The following is an 18,900-nucleotide window of genomic DNA, read 5'->3' as shown; positions in this document are numbered from 1 at the left end:
TCTCCTGCCTCAGCCTCCCGAGTAGCTGGGACTACAGGCGCCCCCCACCTCGCCCGGCTCGTTTTTTGTATTTTTTAATAGAGACAGGGTTTCACCATGTTAGCCAGGATGGTCTCGATCTCCTGACCTCGTGATCCACCCCTCTCAGCCTCCCAAAGTGCTGGGATTACAGGTTTGAGCCACCGCGCCCGGCCCAGCCAAAATTTTAAAATTTAAAAAAAAAAAAAATTTTTTTTGAAATCTCCTGTCTCCATTGTGATGTCTCCCACACTACCCCATCCTTTTTTTTTTTTTTTTTAACTTTTGAGATGGTGTCAAAAAATAACAGCCTCTGTCATTCACGCTGGAGTGCAGTGGCATGACCATAGGTCACTGCAGCCTCAAATTCCTGGGCTCCAGAAATCCTCCCACCTCAACCTCCCTGGTGCCTTTTATTTTATTTTTGACCCTAAGTTTTGTCCTTGTCGCCCAGTCTGGAGTACAATGGTGCGATCTTGGCTCACTGCAACCTCCGCCTCCCAGGTTCAAGCGATTCTCCTGCCTCAACCTCCCAAGCAGCTGAGTAGTAGGGATTACAGGTGCCCGCCATCACGCCTGGCTAATTTTTGTATTTTTAGTAGAGACTAGGTTTCCCCATGTTGGCCAGGCTGGTCTCGAACTCCTGGCCTCAAGTGATCCTCCTGCCTCAGCCTCCCAAAGTGCTGGGATAGGCGTGAGCCACCTCGCCCAGCCCCTGGTGCCTTCTTTAACACTGGGTGGGAAGACAGTGTCCTGGCGAGGCCTCTGCACACCGAATGCGTTTCCCAGACCCAAACTAATAGCCTCCCTTGACCCAGGCGCCTTCCAGGGCTGGCGTGCCCCCTCTCGCAAGTGGGGGAAACAGATGTCCCCGAAGGCCAGGGGTTGGGGCGGGGAGCGGGGAGGTGGGGGGCAACGCGGACGCGGAGTAGGAGGGCGGGAGGGAGGGGGAGCGGGCGGGGGGAGGGTCCGTCCCAGCCTCCCGGGCCGTTGCCTCCGCTGCTGGCGTTCCTCCGGGCCTGCCGATGGCGCTGCGGGCGCGGGGCCTGGCCGCTCTGGCCGGCGAGCGGGCAGGGAGGCGCCTCGGTGGCTGTGCGCTGTCCAGCATTTCAGCAAGCGGCGGCGGCTCCCGCGGGGAGGCGGAGGGTGCGGGGCCGCGGGGGCCGCGGAGCTGCCCTGCCCAACCCAGCCCAGGCGAGGCGGCAGCCCGGACCAGCGGGACCCGAGGGCCTGGCCCTAGCGCCCGGCAGATCGCGGCGGTCAGCGGGGAGGTGAGAGCGCCTGTGGGGCGGGGGCATCTCCCAGAGGGGCTGGGGCTGGGTGGAATCTCAGGCCTCCCCAGTACCCCCGTGGTCTGCAGGCTCCCCGGAGCAGAGGGGCAATATGGGGGGACGGCGAGGGTGTCTGTCCGGGGGTGCCAGGCGCCCGGGGAGCAGAGATGAGGGACATTCATTTCACTGAGAGGGATGGAGACAGTGGGGACTCTTTGGGGTCACGGGCAGGACTCCCTTGGACATAAATGACCATGGCCTGGTCCATGAGGGTGCCAGAGAGGCCCCCCAACTGCAGCCCCACTGAGGAGAAGGACCTGCTCCCCAGGGAAGGGAGGACCGATGCAGGGACCCCATGGAGATGCTGGTCACTGGCCCGCGTGGAGGGAGCAGGCCCCCACCTGGATGCTGGGCCTCTGTCCAGCATGAGGTGCTGGCCCAGGGGACAGCCTGGCCCCTTTCCCGGCTGCCCAAATGCCCCTAGGGAGGTAGGAGCTGTCAAGGAGAACTGGGTCTCACAGGATGGCATTTACTCTTGCACTGGGAAGAGGATGGAGGACACAGAAGAGAAAATAGCTACTAGGAATTTGGGAGGGGGTTCTCTGTGCACACACCCCTCCCCACAGATGCCCAGAGAGAGTTTCTAGAGCCCAGAGTTAGCCCTGCCCCAGAGTGAATTCCTGGTAAAGAGGAGAGCTGAGAAAAGACGCAACCTCTGCCTTGCCTCCGCCTCCCCCTCCCTTCCAGGGCTCCTGCCTGGACAGTGTTGAAGCCTCCTGCAGTTCCTACTCCTGACAGCAGATCCATTGTGGGGAGAGATTTAGGGGGAGGAAGGGAAGGTTGTACCAAGGTCTGACCTGGTACTTCAATGCCTGTGCCCTATCCCAGCCATAACTTCTTGCTGCCCTAAGACCTCACTCACCCTAGCATTAGGGGGCTTGGGCTGGTCTTTTGTCCCATGGCAAGAGAAATGGCAGGTGCTGGGCTTTGATGGAGAGATGTGCACAAGTTCCTCTGTCCAGGGGGCATCTTAAGGTCATGGCCTCGGTTTGTTCCAGCTTCTTCCTCAGCCAAAAATAGGACCCAGCTGGCTAGGAAATTGTTCCCACACAACACTAGCTTTCTGGTTCCTTAACTTTATGCCCCATCCCACTCTCCTGTGGGGTGGAGGAGGTATTCTTGAAGAGTGACTGAAGAGTCAACTGGGTTTTAAGAGGTAGGGGTATGTGGGTTGGGAGTCATGGACTCTGATGTCAGAAAGACATGGAATCAAATCTAGGTTGTGTGACCTCAGGTAAGCCATTGACCTTTCTGAGTCTGTTTTCAATCTGTAAAACAGGTGTAGTGTTAACAATGTCTACTTTGCTGTTGAAAGAAATAATCTGGATAAGGGGATGGGAGACAACTTCTATGGTATAAAATGATGGGTGAGTGTTAGTAAATAGGAGACAAGTAAGAATTTCTTAAAGAAGAGCTGGATAAATGTGGAAGAGTGTTCCGTGTTATTTGAAGCACATTTTTCTGTTCCCGGAGGAGATGAACAGTGGTTGAGAGCCTCATACCAAGCTCCATGCTGGGCACAATGCAACGGTTGACTCAGCTAATCCTCGAAGAAGCTTCACAAGGAAGGCATCATTGTCCCTATTTCATAGCTGAGAAATGAGGCTTGAGTGACTTTCCCAAGGTCATGAAGCCACTTGTGCTGTCCTCCAGGAGGCGGGAGAGTTACTGATGACCTGTCCCATCCTCTGTTTATCAAGGCTCAGTTCAATGCCAGCATCTTGATTTATGATGCCAGCTTTACAGGTGGGGAGCCTGAGTGAGATGGGTGAGGGCGTACAGTGTAGTTAGGAGGTGACTCCCGCAAGGTCACTGGGATACTTGGAGGTAGAATGTGACTTGAACTGGCCAGCAGGGTGCCTCCACCCCTGTCACATCTACCAAAGAGGGAGTCTGGGTCTGACAGTCCCATCTGCTCACTTCTGTACCCTCTTTGCACCTCCTCTGCCTCCCAACCTCTTGCTGACCTCTGCAAGCCAGTGACTGCCCCTTTCTTTCTTAGTGGTTCACCCTCACCTCCTGAGATGGTCCATGGCCAGGAGCAGCTACTAGCGCCGCTGGGGTCAGCCTCCCTTCCTGACTTTTCTCCCTCCTCTGCCCACATTTTATTGTCTCCCAGGGACAAAATCATAGCTCTTCCTATCTCAGAAGCCTGCCAGGGGCATCGACGGGGAGGTTAGAGGAGCCCAGCCCCTCTTTCTTCACTCCTACACATACACTGAGCCTCTGCCCATGGTCCTGTAACTTCATATACATGATCTCATCTCATCCTCACATAACCTGGAGCCAAAGGTGCTGCTGTCTGCCTTTCACACAGGAGCAAAACAAGGCCTGAAGGTGTGATGGGACTTTCCCAAGGTCACAGAGCAAGGTCTTGGTGCAACCCAAACCCACTGCCTCAGAACCCCAAGGTGACTTCCACAACACTACTCTGCCCCCAGTTATCCAGGCTCCCCAGGGCGAGAGGCCAGTGAGTGTAGGCCAGTGAGTGTTGGAGGGGTGGGTGGCATGTGGTGAAGGCAACTGAAGGACTCTCAAACAGGAGTCCAAGGACCTTCTTTCTGGCCCTATCTCTGATCCTGGCTCCCTGTATGACCTTGAATGTGTCCCTTCCCATCTCTTGGCTTCAGTGTCCCCAACACTAAAATGATGGGGTTTAACACCAGGTGCAGTGGCTCACACCTGTAGTCCTAACACTTTGGGAGGCCAAGGCAGGAGGATCCCTTGAGGCCAGGAGTTCAAGACCAGCCTGGGCAACATAGCAAGACCCCATCTCTACAAAAAATTATAAAAAGAAAGCTGCTCTCCTCTGAACATCACTTCTCCCAGCTCCTTTCTTCTCACTCAGCCTCCTGCCCCTCAGTGAGTCCCCGCTCCTGATCCCCTCTCCCCTCATGGAACCCTCCCCCATCTCTCATCACCCCCCTGCCCAACTCCTTCACTGAGCCAAGGTGTTGAACTGAGAAGGAACTTCGCCTCCATTTCTTGCAGCCCCTCCCACTCAGCCTGGACTCATTTCCACACTGACCCAGTCCCCCAGCCGGGCTTGCCTCTTCTCTCTCTCTTTTTTGTTTATTTGTTTGTTTGTTTGTTTTCTTTTGAGACAGAATCTTGCTCTGTCGCCCAGGCTGGAGTGCAGTGGCGCAATCTCAGCTCACTCAACCTCTGCCTCCTGGGTTCAAATGATTCTCCTACCTCAGCCTCCCAAGTAGCTGGGACTACAGGTGTGCGCCACCACGCCCAGCTAATTTTTGTAGTTTTAGTAGAGATGGGCTTTTGCGATGTTGGCCAAGCTGCTCTCAAACTCCTGACCTCAGGTGATCCTCCCACCTCAGCCTCACAAAGTGTTAGGATTACAGGCGTGAGCCACTGTACCCAGCCATGCCTCCTGTTTTTACAACGCCAGCTGCAAACTCTCCTATTTTCCCCACAATTCCATGAATAAGCCTCAATCACCTCACCTCTGTTGCTTCCCTCGTCCCATGCCTGTGGTCCTCGGGGGCCTCGTGGGCTCTGGTGAACAACACTGGGAGGTGTATGGAAGACATCTTCAGTGTCCCTGCAGCTCACCTCAAATTCTCAGCCAGAAAGGACTCTAATCTTGGTTCAACCAAAGAGTCCTGGGAGCTGTAGGTGGCCACTGGGCCTGTCTAAGCCCTATTTCCTCCCCCACCTTTAATTAAGACCCAAGACTGTAGGTGACTTGGGACAGGTGAATTTGAAATCTCAGCTCCAATAAATCAAAGCTTGAAACACTGGAGGTGACTTCAACCTCTAATGATGGAACCGCAGACTTCCTGACATACAGATTTATAGGGCAGAGAGATGTTTAAATCTTCGGACTGACAGGGCCTTCATGTGTGGGAGGTCATCTGGTCAAAACCCATTTGTTTTTTGTTTTTTTTTTTTTTTGAGACAGAGTCTCGCTCTGTCGCCCAGGCTGGAGTGCAGTGACCAGATCTCGGCTCACTGCAAGCCCCGCCTCCCGGGTTCACGCCATTCTCCTGCCTCAGCCTCCCGAGTAGCTGGGACTACAGGCGCCCGCCACCACGCCCGGCTAGTTTTTTTGTACTTTTTAGTAGAGACGGGGTTTCACCGTGTTCGCCAGGATGATCTCGATCTCCTGACCTCGTGATCCACCCGTCTCGGCCTCCCAAAGTGCTGGGATTACAGGCTTGAGCCACCGCGCCCGGCCCCCATTTGTTTTAAAATTTTTTGAGAGAGGGGCTCAATCTGTTGCCCAGGCTATAGTGCAGTGGCACAATCACAGCTCACTGCAGCCTTGACCTCCTGGGCTCTAGTGATCCTCCCTCCTCAGCCTCCCGAATAGCAAGGACTATAGGCATGTACAACCACACCCAGCAATTATTATTATTTCTTTTAGAGATGGGGTCTCACTATGTTGCTTTGGCTTCCAAAAGTGCTAGAATTAGAGGCATGAGCCACCACACCCATCCAAGAACAGCTTTTGAAGAATGGAGAAGAATCGGATGAGGGGAAGGAAGGCGTTTGGGGGGGCAGAGTGAGGGGGAGTGGGTTCAGAGAGGAGAAAGGGATTGGAGATTGAGAGAGAGAGAGAGAGAGAGAAAGAATGAAAGAAAGAGAGAAAGAGAGTAAGAGAGAGAGAGAGAAAGAGAGAAAGAGAGAGAGAGAGAGAGAGAAAGAGAGAAAGAAAGAGAGAGCAAGCGAGCGAGCCAGCAGGAGGAGCGGGATGCCCAGGAGAACAGAGGGGATTATGACAGGGAAGGGCTTGTTACCGACAATTACAGACCCTGCCTCACCCAGCCGAGGCCTTCACTGTGGCTTAGCACCTGCTGATACCTCTGGCGTGCTGCCCCTCTGCCCTCTTCTGGGTCATGAGCGCAGGAAGGTGACATCTCCATCCCAGAGGCTCAGCCTTTTTGGCCCCATGTCATCTAGAGAAGGGCTCTCAGAGGGCCTGGGTGGGTGAGCCAGGTTCAGGCTGCCTCACTGACTGTTAGCCTAGAAGACAGGCCCCTGGGGCCATGTGTACATTGGCTCCAGAGCAGTCCTCGCCCTCCCAGGACTCCTCCAGAGCCTAAAGCCTCTGGCCTGTCCTTCGGCAGTGCTGCTTCCTCGGCAGCCAGCCTGGCCTCAGCCTCCTGCCGCCCCCGCCCTGGCCTCCTGCCCACTGCAGAGGCTGCTGTGCCGGCGGAAGCTGACGGACAGTGCCACGGCTCCCTTAGCATCCTGCCAGGGCCTCTGAGGGCTGTGAGGAGGCCTGGCCAGTTACCTGGACCCCAGGGTCCAGGGGGCTTCCTCAGCTGAGCCCCCTCCTAGTCCAGCACTCCCTCCTCACCACCATTTCTCAGGACTTCCCAGGACAGAGACAGGTAAAAGCAAGTTGTACTGAATTGTTTTGATTCTAAGAATGGCATATCTTCAGCCTAGGCAACATAGCAAGACCTCGACTCACTAAAAAAAAATAAAAATAAAAAATCAGCCATGTGTTGTGGCCCATGCCTGTAGTCCCAGCTACTTGGGAGGCTGAGGTGGGAGGACTGCTTGAGTCTAGGAGTTCAAGGCTATAGTGAACTATGATTGCACAGCTACACTCCAGCCTGGGCAACAGAGTGGGACTCCATCTCAAAAGAAGAAAACACACAAACAGACACACACAAACACACATACACACACACACACAGACAGAGAGAGAATGACATATCTTCATTGTACAAGTCTTGGGAAATACAGAAACCAAGGAGAAAATAGAAATGATCAGTAGTCCCACCACCCAGAGACAACCACTTTGAATACGGTATGGTATTTCCTTGCAGGCTTTTTTCCATGTGTCCGTAGGTACATAGAGTTAAATAATCAGGAACATGCTGCAGGAGGGAGTCTGTTGCTGGTTTTACTCTATCATGAGCATTCTCTGATGTCTTTAAAGACTCTTTAGGGCCAGGTTTAGTGGCTCACCCTTGTAATCCCAGCACTTTGGGAAGCCAAGGCAGGAGGATCACTTGAGCCCAGCAGTTTGAGACCAGCCTGGGAAACATAGTGAAACCCCATCTCTACCTACCTACCTAAATAAATAAATAAATAAATATTAGCCAGGCTTGGTGGTGCACGCATGTAGTCCCAGCTACTCAGGAGGCTGAGGTAGGAGGATCGCTGGAGCCCAGGAGTTCAAGGCTGCAGTGAGCTGAGATCGCACCACTGCACTCCAGCCTGAGCGACAGAGCGGGATTCTGTCTCAACAAATAAATAAATAAATATTCTTCCAAAACCACATTTTTAATAGCCTTTTAAAGGCTGGGCATGGGTGGAGCTGAGAGCTGCAGAGAGAATCTCTCCCCTGCCCTGCCCCTGCCTTGCCCGTCTTGGGTGGGCACAGCTTTGGGGTCTGTGCGTGTGAATTTCCCCTGGTGAAAATAACTTTATGGCCTGGGATAGGTCAGACAGAAAGTAAGGCACGCCCCTCTGCCAGGGATTGAGGTGAGGATTTATCAGAACTGCTAGGGAAGGAGGACATGAGAGCATCATACATCCCTGGCAGGGTGGGCTCAGGGGGCGGCAAGGGCTTGGATCCAACAAGACCCCAGAAGAAAGCACCTAGAACTGGAATCAGGTGGCTCCCAATCTCCTGGACCCTGATTTCAGCTGGCCTCCAACCTCCACCCTTTTTCTCTTCTGTAAAATGGACATAATGATACTTGCCTCCAGGTGATACTAGAAGTGACTCAGGTCCTGGGTTTGAAAACACCCTAGGGCTAGGCATGGTGGCTTATGCCTATAATCCCAGAACTTTAGGACGCCAAGGTGAGAGGATCACTTGAGCCCAGGAGTTGAAGACCAATCTGGGCAACATAATAAGACCCCATCTCTACCAAAAAAAAAAAAAAAAAAGGAAAAAGAAAAAAAGAAATAAAGAAAAAGAAAAAATTAAGCCAGGCACAGTGGCTCACGCCTGTAATCCCAGCACTTTGGGAGGCCGAGATGGGCAGATCACTTGAGGCCAGGAGTTTGAGACCAGCCTGGCCACTATGGCGAAATCCCATCTCTACTAAAAATACAAAAATTAGCCAGGCCTGGTGGGCAGGCGCCTGTAATCCCAGCTACTTGGGAGGTTGAGGCACGAGAATCACTTGAACCTGGGAAGTGGAAATTGCAGTGAGCCAAGATCACGCCACTGCACTCCATCCTGGGTACACAGTAAGAACACCCTGTTGAAAGAAAGCAAGAAGGAAAGAAAAGAAAGGAAAGAAAGAAAGAGAGAAAGAGGAAAGAAAGAAAGAAAGAGAGAGAGAGAGAGAAAGAAAGAAAGAAAGAAAGAAAGAAAGAAAGAAAGAAAGAAAGAAAGAAAGAAAGAAAGAAAGAAGAAGAAGGAAGGAAGGAAGGAAGGAAGGAAGGAAGAAAGAAAGAAAGAAAGAAAGAAAGAAAGAAAGAAAGAAAGAAAGAAAGAAAGAAAGAAAGAAAGAAAGAAAGAAAGGGAAAGAAAGAAAGGGAAAGAAAGAGAAAAAGAAAAAATTAGCCGGGCATGGTGGTGTTCACCTGTAGACCCAGCTACTCAGGATGCTGAAGCAGGAGGATCACTTGAGCCCAGAAAGTCAAGGCTGCAACGAGCTATGATTGCACCACTACACTCCAGCCTGAGTGACAGAGCAAGATCCTGTCTCCAAAAAAGCACCCCAGGAAGGGTAAAATCCAGTGCACTTCTGCTAGGTTGAGGTCACCCTTTGAGTGGGTGAGACTATACAATTGACATTTACTGAGAGCCTCCTGTTTTCTGGGCACAGCACGAGGCCCGAGGACACAGAGGTGAATCAGACTCTGCCTCTGATCTTGAGGAACTTCTGAACTGGTGGGAAGGAGGGCAGTCATGAAAACTGATGACCACTGAGGTTCTGCTAGAACTAAGTCATCCAAAGTGATATGGAGAGTCAGAGGAGGCTTCTGGGAGAGGGGACATTTCAGTTGGGCCTCAAAGAATGATAGGGGAAGTGCCAGACAGAGAGGGCAGAGGATTGGCACTCCAGACAGCATCATGGGCAATGGCACAGAGGTATGAAACCTCCTGGCTGGATTCAGGGGATAGAGAGTTACCTAATGTGGCCATAGGACAGGACAGAGGGCAGGCTGATAATAGAAGGCAGCCCAGTGGGAGTGGTTGGCTTTGAAGAGTTGGAATTTTTTGTTTGTTTGTGTTTGTTTTTATTTGTTTGTTTGTTTGTTTTTGAGACAGGGTCTCACCATCAGCCAGGCTGGAGTGCAATGGCGAGATCATAGCTCACTGCAGCCTCCAACTCCTGGGCTCAAGATATTCTCTTGCCTCAGCCTTCTAAGTGGCTGAGATGACATGCATGTGCCACCACACCCAACTAACTTTTTAATGTTTTTGTAGAGATGAGGTCTCCCTATGTTGCCCAGGCTGGTCTCAAATGCCTGGCCTCAAGCGATCCTCCCATCTCAGCCTCTCAAAGTGCTGGGATTACAGGCATGAGCCGCTGCACCCAGTCAAGACCTGGAAATTTATTCAGAAAGGAATGACAATCATAAGCTCTGGAGCAATGCCATAAAATGCTCAGTTTTGCACTTCAGGAAGCCCTCTCTGGCTGCAATGGGGTAGGAGGCAGAGAGGGAGAGAAAGAGACCAAGAGCAAAGAGGTCAGGGACGCGTCTGTCTGCCTATTTATCAGGAGGTGACGGTACCGCTGAAATGGGGTATAGGATACCAGAGACGTGCCTCTGGGAGCTGTGCAACCTGCCCCCTACACCTATCTCCAGCTGATGGCACAGCCCTTGCTATCAGACAGAGTGCCCCAGGTCAGAGGGGTGGGCTTTAAGACTGGCAGAACCTCCAAGCCACCCCTTCTCCCATCAGGGCCCCAGAGGGGGCTTCTGGGGAGGCAGGAAAGCTGGCACATTCAGGGGGTCCTTCCTGGGCGAAGCCCTGTCTTCCCTCTCTGTCAGGCCCTATCTGACACATATGTCTTGGTCCTCACGACCCATCCATCATTCTCCCCAGAACACCTCTCTCTTCCCCGCCTCTCAAATGCTCTCTTCTTCTCTTTCCTGCTCTTCAGACATCAGAAAGCAGAGATGGTCATTCATTCACTCATTCATTCATCACACAGCAGCAGCTCCTCCCCACTTAAAAGCTGCATGAACACATTGTCATCTCCAAGCCCTGTGCTAGGCACTAGGTAAAGGGAGGAGGAGCAGGAGCTGGGCAAGCGGCTTGCACCTGTGGTCCCAGATACTTGGGAGGCTGGGACACGAGGATCGCTTGAATCCGGGGGTTTGAGGCAGTAGTGCACTATGATCACGCCTGTAAATAGCCCCTGCACTCCAGCCTGGGCAACATAGTGAGATCCCATCTCTAAAAAAAATGGGAGGAGCAGGACAGTCCTTCAGCCCCAGCAGCCCTGGAGATTTTTTTTTTTTTTTTTTTTTTTGAGATGGAGTCTGGCTCTGTCACCCAGGCTGGAGTGCAGTGGCGCGATCTCCACTCACTGCAGCCTCTACCTCCCAGGTTCAAGCAATTCTCCTGCCTCAGCTTCCCAAGTAGCTGGGACTACAGGCTCCTGCCACTATGCCCGGCTAATTTTTTTTCTTTTTTGTATTTTTAGTAGAGATGGGGTTTCAACATATTGGGCAGGCTGGTCTCGAACTCCCAACCTTGTAATCTGCCCACCTCAGCCTCCCAAAGTGCTGGGATTACAGGCATGAGCCACCGTGCCCAGCCAAGAATGTTTTTTAGATGGACTAGGGGTTATGTAGCAGCATTCCAAGGGCTACCGGGACACCAGTGTGGGGAAGGACTGCCTGACCTGGTTGACTTTGGTTAACTTTTGAGATGGCCTCACAGATGGAGCTCATAGAATAAATGCAAGTTTGCCAGGCGGAGGCACAAGGAGACAGGGTGTTTTTGGCAGGAGCAGAGAGGAGGAGGTAAGAGCACCAGGCGCTTGGGGAACAGCGTGGCTGGAGTGCCAAGGTCTGGGTGGAGGAGCCAAAGCCCGGGCTGGAGACAGGGGCCTCACTGTAAGGGGTAGGGGGGTCTTAGTGCCAGGCGAGGCAGCCTAGCCTTTTTTCCGTGGACAGCAGAGAATGCCAGGAATGTTCCCAGTACGTAAGTGCACGGCCAGAGCTGTTCCAGGAAGGTCACCCTGAAAAGCGGGTGTGATTTGTACAGATGGAGGCAACAGGGGGCCTGCAGTGTGTTTTCAGGACATGGGTCATATGGCCTGGGACCTTTCCTCTCCTCTCCGTGGCTCAGCCCAACCTGGACACCCAGAACAACTGCAGCCATGGTCCCTAGGTGCAGACGTACCTGCCCCAGTATTTCTAGAATAGTCCATGAAAAGCAGATTCCCAGGACCCACCCAAAACAACTGATTCCAAATCTGAGTGTGGGGCCTAGGAGTCTGAATTGTATTATTATTATTATTGCTATTACTATTACTATTATTATTATTAGAGACTGGGTCTCACTCTCTTGTCCAGGCTGGAGTGCAGTGGCGCAGTCATGGCTCACTGCAGCTTCCAACTCCTAGGCTCAAGCAACGCTCCTGCCTTAGCTTCCTGAGTAGCTGGCACTACAGGCACATGTCACCATGCCCAGATATTTTTTTAAAATTTTTTTTGTAGAGACAGAGTCTCTACAAAACACGGTCTATTGCCCAGGCTGGTCTTGAACTCCTGACCTCAAGTGATCCTCCCACCTCGACCTCCCAAAGTGCTGGGATTACAAGTGTGAGCCACTGCACCCAGCTGAGGTCTGCATTTTTTTTTTTTTTTTTTTTTTTGAGACAGGGTCTCACTCTGTTACTCAGGTTGGAGTGCAGTGGCACAATCACGGCTCACTGGAGTCTTGACCTCCCCCAGCTCAGATGATCTTCCCAAGTAGCTGAGACCACAGGTGAATGCCACCACGCCTGGCTAATTTTGCTAATTTTGTATTTTTTTTAAAGACAGGGTTTTGCTATGTTGCCCAGGCTGGTCTTGAACTCCTGGCCTCAAGTGATCCTCCCACCTCGGCCTCCCAAAGTGCTGGGATTACAGGCATGAGTCACTGCACCCAGCAAGGTCTGCTCTTTCTTTCTTCCTTTCTTCCTTCCTTCCTTCCTTCCTTCCTTCCTTCCTTTCTTTCTTTCCTTCTTTCTTTTTTTGATGGAGTCTTGCTCTGTTGCCCAGGCTGGAGTGCAGTGGTGCGATCTTGGCTCACTGCAACCTCCGCCTTCCAGGTTCAAGCGATTCTCTTGCCTCAGCCTCCCAAGTAACTGGGATTACAGACGTGCACCAGCACGTCCAGCTAATTTTTGTCTTTTTAGTAGAGACGGGGTTTCGCCATATTGGCCAGGTTGGTCTCGAACTCCTGGCTTCAAGTGATCCTCCCACCTTGGCCTCCCAAAGTGCAGGGATTACAGGCATGAGCCACTGCGCCCAGCCAAGGTCTGCATTTTTTAAAGCTCCAACGTGACTGTACAAACTAGAGTTGAGAACCAGTGCCTTATCACTTTGCACATGTGGTTCCCTTCACCTGGAATGCCCTTCCTCCCTCTTCCTCTACCTCCCTGAGCTTCAGGCTCTGCTCAGACATCTTCTGCGTGATGCCCTGTTCCAATCTGGGTGCCCTCAAGGGCCCGGTGCTGCTTCTTCCCGGGTTCACTTTACACCCCATTTTTTTTTTCTCACTGTCGCCTAGGTTCAGTGCAATGGCGAGATCTCAGCTCACTACAACCTCCACCTCCCAGGTTCAAGCAATTCTCCTGCCTCTGCCTCCCTAGTAGCTGGGATTACAGGGGACCGCCACCACACCCAGCTAATTTTTTGTATTTTTAGTAGAGACGGGATTTCACTATGTTGGCCAGGCTGGTCTCGAACTCCTGACCTCAGGCAATCCACCCGCCTTGGCCTCCCACAGGCGTGAGCCACTGTGCCCAGCTTTATACCCCATTCAGACTGGTGGTTTACCTTTCCAACTCATTTGGTATTTTCTGTGTGCCGGTGCTGCTGCGTGTATTAACTTATTTAGTCCTCACAACATCCAATGAAGTAGGTAGGTCCTAGTTGGGGAAATGGAGGCACAGAGAGGTAAATACCATCACTCAGCTAAGAAGTGGTGGCCGGGCGTGGTGGCTCAAGCCTGTAATCCCAGCACTTTGGGAGGCCGAGATGGGCGGATCACGAGGTCAGGAGATCGAGACCATCCTGGCTAACACGGTGAAACCCCGTCTCTACTAAAAAATACAAAAAAACTAGCCAGGCGAGGTGGCAGGCGCCTGTAGTCCCAGCTACTCGGGAGGCTGAGGCAGGAGAATGGCGTAAACCCGGGAGGCGGAGCTTGCAGTGAGCCAAGATTGCGCCACTGCACTCCAGCCTGGGTGACACAGCGAGACTCCGTCTCAAAAAAAAAAAAAAAGAAGTGGTTGACGCGCAAAGGTGCGCCAAAGTACTGTGAGGCCCCACAGTGGCTGTTCTTTAAGGGCAGGGACCTCGTGAGATTAATCGTTGCAGGTTGTCAGTGCAAGCAGGGGGCCTGGCATCCAGGAAGTACTCAGTTTCCTCATCTGTAGGATGGGTTGAAGGATGGGAATTTTCTCTCAGGGCTTCTCTGTAGTTTGGGGACAAAAAGGGGTTATGAGCTCTAAGGTGCTTGGTGTGGATGGGAAACGGCGGCAGAGGCTCCTCTCTGGGTTTTTGGTTGTTTTTGGTTGTTGTTGTTGTTGTTGTTTTTCAACAGGGTTTTGCTCTGTCACCCAGGCTGCAATGCAGTGGGACAATCATAGTTCACTGCAGCCTCGAACTCCCAGGCTTAAGCGATCCTCCTGCCTCAGCCTCCCAAGTAGCTGGGACTACAGGTGCATGTCACCATGCCTTTCTAATTTTTTTTTTTCCTTAATTTTTAGCAAAGATGGGGTCTTACCACGTAGCCAGGCTGGTCTTGAACTCCTGGACTAAGTGATCCTTCTGCGTCAGCCTCTCAAAGTGTTGGGATTGCAGACGTGAGCCACCGTGCCCAGCCCTCTCTGGGATTTTAGGGTGGAACAGTTTCCCAGACAGGAGACCTTTTCCCTCCTCCACCATGCTGTGGTTCACCCTGTCCCACAGAAATCAGCCCCTTTGAGCCTGGCCTGGGGCTGGGTACTCTGATGGAGATTCTCGGATGATAGCAGAGCAGAGTGGAGACTAGGAGAGGCCACTGCTGCACCGGGAGCTCCCACTCCCACTCTGACCTGAAGGGACTCACCTGTTCCCAGAGCAAGGAGGACCTCCCTTCAGCACCCCCGCCATTTCCACCTCCCACCCACCATCCCTCAGGAGCTGTGGGTTATTGTCAACGATGTTGTAAATTAGCTGCTTAATTAACTATTTAGGCTAATCAGATTAATTGACATTAATTGGTTACCATTTGTCAAGGACCTTGAAAAGCCGTTCTTCTCAGAGTTGAAGTGTGTGACTGGTGCCGGGCAGGGGAGTCGGGGAGGAGCTGTCACCGTGCTAACAGCTGGGAGTGTGCAGGTGGCAGGCAGTGGCAGTTCCAAGGCCACCAGGACCGCTGCTCAGGGACTGTGCACCTCCTGGCACCTCTCAGGGAGCCCCAACTTCTGAGTTCTGGCCCCTCACACCTTGGGAAACAAGTTGTTTAAGGAAAGGTTTGACAGGGACCGGGGGAAGACTGAGACACTTTCCTGTTCATAAAAAATAATAATAATAAAAATAGAGATGGGGTCTTGCTATGTTGCCCAGGCTGGTCTTGAACTCTTGATCTCAAGTGATCCTCTTGCCTCAGCCTCTCAAAGTGCCGGGATGACAGACATGAGCCATTGTGCCCGGCCGGGAGACGTTCCTTCCTCCATCCCCAAGGCCTGTAAAGACCTCAGAGGGAGAGAGACCTCAAAATTCGAAATAAGCCTTGAAGTAAGTAGGTCACCACAGAACAACTGCTAGGATGACGTGCATATATTCACTCAAAAAAAAAAAAAAAAAAAGAAAAGAAACAGGAAAGATGAGCAGTATAGGGTAGATAAAATATGCAGAATATTAAACTATGATGAAATGATCAGATTTGCATTATTTAGTCAATTACAGCCCCCAAAACCCACAGTACATTTTTATGCCTGTTTTAAAACACAACTAACAGTTTTAAATTATAGCACTTAAAACAACAAGAAAAAAAAAACTACTATGAAATGCATCCTACGTTTTGGGAAGAGAGAGAGAAAAAAAAAAAAGCCAACCCACTGAAACATGGGAATGTGCATTTGTCTTTAGAGACATTCTCTGAAGATTGAATGGCTCCCATATTTAGTCCAATACTGGGCTGGGAGTTAGGAGCCCGCAGTCTTTTTTTTTTTTTTTTTTTTTCTCTGTCGCCCAGGCTGGAGTGCAGTGGTGCGATCTGGACTCACTGAAGGCTCCGCCTCCTGGGTTCACGCCATTCTCCTGCCTCATCCTGCCGAGTAGCTGGGACTACAGGCGCCTGCCACCACGCCCACCTAATTTTTTGTATTTTTAGTACAAAAGGGGTTTCACCGTGTTAGCCAGGATTGTCTCCATCTCCTGACCTCGTGATCTGCCCGCCTCGGCCTCCCAAAGTGCTGGGATTACAGGCATGAGACACCACGCCTGGCCTTTTTTTTTTTTTTTTTTTAAAGACAGGATCTGGCTCTGTTGCCCAGGATGGAGTACAGTAGTATAATCATAGCTTACGGCAGCCTCAACCTTCTAGGCCCAAATGATCCTCCCACCTCAGCCTCCTGAGTAGCTGGGACTACAGGCATGCACCACCACACTGGCTAATTTTTTTTCTGGTATTTTTTGTAGAGTCAGGGTCTTGCTATGTTGCCCAGGCTGGTCATTTGTTTGTTTGTTGGAGACAGAGTTTCGCTCTTGTCGCCAGGCTGGAGTGCAGTGGCATGATCTCAGCTCACTGCAACCTCCGCCTCCCAGGTTCAAGTGATTCTCCTGCTTCAGCTCCTGAGTAACTGGAACAACAGGCCTGTGCCACCATACCTGGTTAATTTTTTGTATTTTTAGTAGAGACAGGGTTTCACCATGTTGGCCAGGCTGGTCTTGAACTCCTGACCTCAGATGATCCCCCAGCCTCGACCTCCCAGAGTGCTGGGATTACAGGCGTGAGCCACCGAGCCTGGACAGGGAGTCTGCAGTCTTATCTTGACTTTTCCTCTGAGTCCTTGAGGGTGCCTTCCCTTCTCTGAGCCTTGATTTGTTCAATGGCGAGTCCCCGGCCTGTCTTCGTGAGAGAGCGCTTACATGGAGCAGAGGAGGGGTGAATTTCCAGTACACTTGAGGCGCATACAAATGTGAGGGGAGAGAAGAGGTTCATTTTGGTGGGAGGGTCAAGCTCTCAGTATGGACAGGGAAATTGCTTTCTGGGGAGGAGGGGTTCCCGGGTTGGTGACAGAGGTTTCTAGCTTGGGAAGGGATGACATGGAGAGTGAATGTGGGGTCTCTCCCTCTCTCCCCTTTTACTGTCCAATTCTGCAGCCCCTGGGGGGAGGAAGGACCAGGAGAGAGGGAGGCTGTTGCCTAGCAACGAGAGGCGCATCTGGATCGATGGGAAAGTCAGTGATGCTCCAGCCCCCAGCCCAGCTCTCTCTTTGATCTCAGTCGGCCCAGCAGAAACCTGAGGGGATGCCCCCCAGGCAGCCAGCTTGATTGGAGCTGAGTCAATAGAGGGAATTTTCCATAATGAGATTGTATGGGCAGTGGAGGCAGCTGCCCCTGGCTTCTCCTATCACCCTCCCCAGCGGGTGGAAGGGGTGGGACTGTCTGTCCAGCACACACCCTTCCTGCTGACAGCTCTGGCCTGGGTAGGGGTAGGGTGGGGGTGCACATTACCATCCAATTTTGATTCTTGTCAGTCTTGCACTGCCAGGGACTCAGAGCCCAGCCCCACCTGTTAGGTTTTGAAGGGAAGGCGAGGGTTATGGAAAGACACACACACAAAAATATGGCGGCTCAAAAGCAAATGCAGGGATTTTTTTGTTTGTTTGTTTTGTTTTGTTTTGTTTTTTGAGACGAAGTTTTGCTCTTGTCACCCAGGCTGGAGTGCAATGGCGCAATCTCTGCCCACTGCAACCTCCTTCCCCCAAGTTCAAGCCATTCTCTTGCCTCAACTTCCCAAGTAGCTGGGATCATAGGTGTGTGCCACCATACCCGGCTAATTTTTGTATTTTTAGTAGAGACCAGGTTTCCCCACGTTGGCCAGGCTGTTCTCAAACTGCTGACCTCAGGTGATCCACCCGCCTCGGCCTCCCGAAGTGCTGGGATTACAGGCGTGAGCCACCGCATCCGGGCGCAAATGCAGCTGTTACATTCAGCATAAAACCTACAGAAGTGAGGGGCCAGCCTAATGTCAGAGCCCACCGCTGCTTACAGGCTGGCACAATTTATAGGTAGGGGTGGAAGGGGTCTGGGCAATATGGCTTGCCCAGCAGGATATTAATAAGATGTCCCAGTGATGAGGAAGTTCTGGCCCTTGTTCCGGCAGAACGTGGTACTCTGCATTTTCTCCCAGCAGAATATCATAAGAGGTAGGCTGTTTCTTCAGTCAGGCCTTTGTCCACCCTGTGGTCAGGTGGTTAGGTAGGATGTTTCTCACAGCCTGAACCTCTGTAAAATGTTTCACTTTAACTAAGGTCTGCAAAATAGCAGGGAGCTTACAAAAGGGTACAGTTTAGACTAACACCACCCGAGTCCCGCCAGTATCCAGGCCCCTGACACTTGGTCCAGATGAGGGAAACTGAAGCCAGGAAAGGAAAGGGGATCTGGTTATACAACTTCTAGCCCATCGTGCCTTCCTCTGCCTAGCCCCCAGGTGTGAGCCTGGGGCCGGGGTTGGGATCTGATCCTGGGGGAAGGAGAAGGAGGTGATGAAAACTGAGGAAAGCACACAGGCTTATCCAATTTCACTGCAGGGTCAGTCCTCAGGGCCAGCTTGGGAGGGTCCTCAGAGAGCATGGGCTTCTGACACATGCTTTCTCCATAGAGAGATGTTGAGGGTGGTTCTCTCTCCATATCTCCACCATGGCCTTCTGATTTGCACCCTCCTGGGACACAGAAACCGCCATCTGCCATCAGTGGCAGCTCAGTCATAAGACTGTTCTTTCTTAGGCTAAGCTGAAACTGTTTCTGTAGAACATTCCCCCCACCCCCAATCTCCATTCTTGCTCAGCAGCCCCAGGGAAGCTGTCTGCTCCTGGTGGCAAGGCTTCAGCCTCCCACAAGGCTACTGAGGGCCCTGATAAACAGCAGGAGAACTGAGTAAGGCAGGGATTCTTTTGTTCCTGCAGAATGCAGGGGAGAAGAGACCAAACCACTACTTGCTTATTTCATATCAGTTCTGGCCTCTACAGATCTGTCTACTAGGTTGAACTGGTCTGGTCTTTCTTTCTTTCTTTTTCTTTCTTTCTTTCTTTTTCTTTCTTTCTTTCTTTCTTTCTTTCTTTCTTTCTTTCTTTCTTTCTTTCTTTCTTTCTTTCTCTTTCTTTCTTTCTTTCTTTCTTTCTTTTCTTTCTTTCTTTCTTTCTTTTCTTTCTTTCTTTCCTTCCTTCCTTCC

At 51.8% G+C, this 18,900-nt stretch overlaps 2 protein-coding genes across 11 annotated transcripts in view; both read left to right on the top strand.

Moving 5' to 3' along the window:
• Positions 1-527: 527 nt before the first annotated feature.
• LOC144339733 (uncharacterized) lies at positions 528-18,421 on the top strand. 10 transcript variants are annotated; one of them, XM_077996590.1, is made up of 3 exons: positions 528-1,777; positions 4,977-5,166; positions 6,931-8,234. In XM_077996590.1, the coding sequence occupies exon 1, from the start codon at positions 1,044-1,046 to the stop codon at positions 1,458-1,460; it is 417 nt and encodes a 138-aa protein (XP_077852716.1). In that variant the 5' UTR covers positions 528-1,043; the 3' UTR covers positions 1,461-1,777; positions 4,977-5,166; positions 6,931-8,234. The 10 variants fall into 10 exon arrangements, with proteins under 10 accessions (XP_077852716.1, XP_077852713.1, XP_077852711.1 ...); XM_077996587.1 differs by having other exon boundaries at positions 4,966-5,166; XM_077996585.1 differs by having other exon boundaries at positions 528-1,786.
• Positions 1,111-18,900, top strand: part of SRRM3 (serine/arginine repetitive matrix 3) — an 85,675-nt gene continuing 67,885 nt past the window's right edge. The window contains exon 1 of the mRNA XM_015133287.3: positions 1,111-1,289. The gene's annotated coding sequence lies outside the window, so the exon portion shown is untranslated. The remainder of the gene's footprint in view (positions 1,290-18,900) is intronic.

The sequence above is a fragment of the Macaca mulatta genome, chromosome 3 (genome assembly GCF_049350105.2).
Source record: "Macaca mulatta isolate MMU2019108-1 chromosome 3, T2T-MMU8v2.0, whole genome shotgun sequence".
Classification (NCBI taxonomy): domain Eukaryota; kingdom Metazoa; phylum Chordata; class Mammalia; order Primates; family Cercopithecidae; genus Macaca; species Macaca mulatta.
Note: the sequence above shows the minus strand (reverse complement) of the source record. Positions and strands in the feature narration are given on the sequence as shown.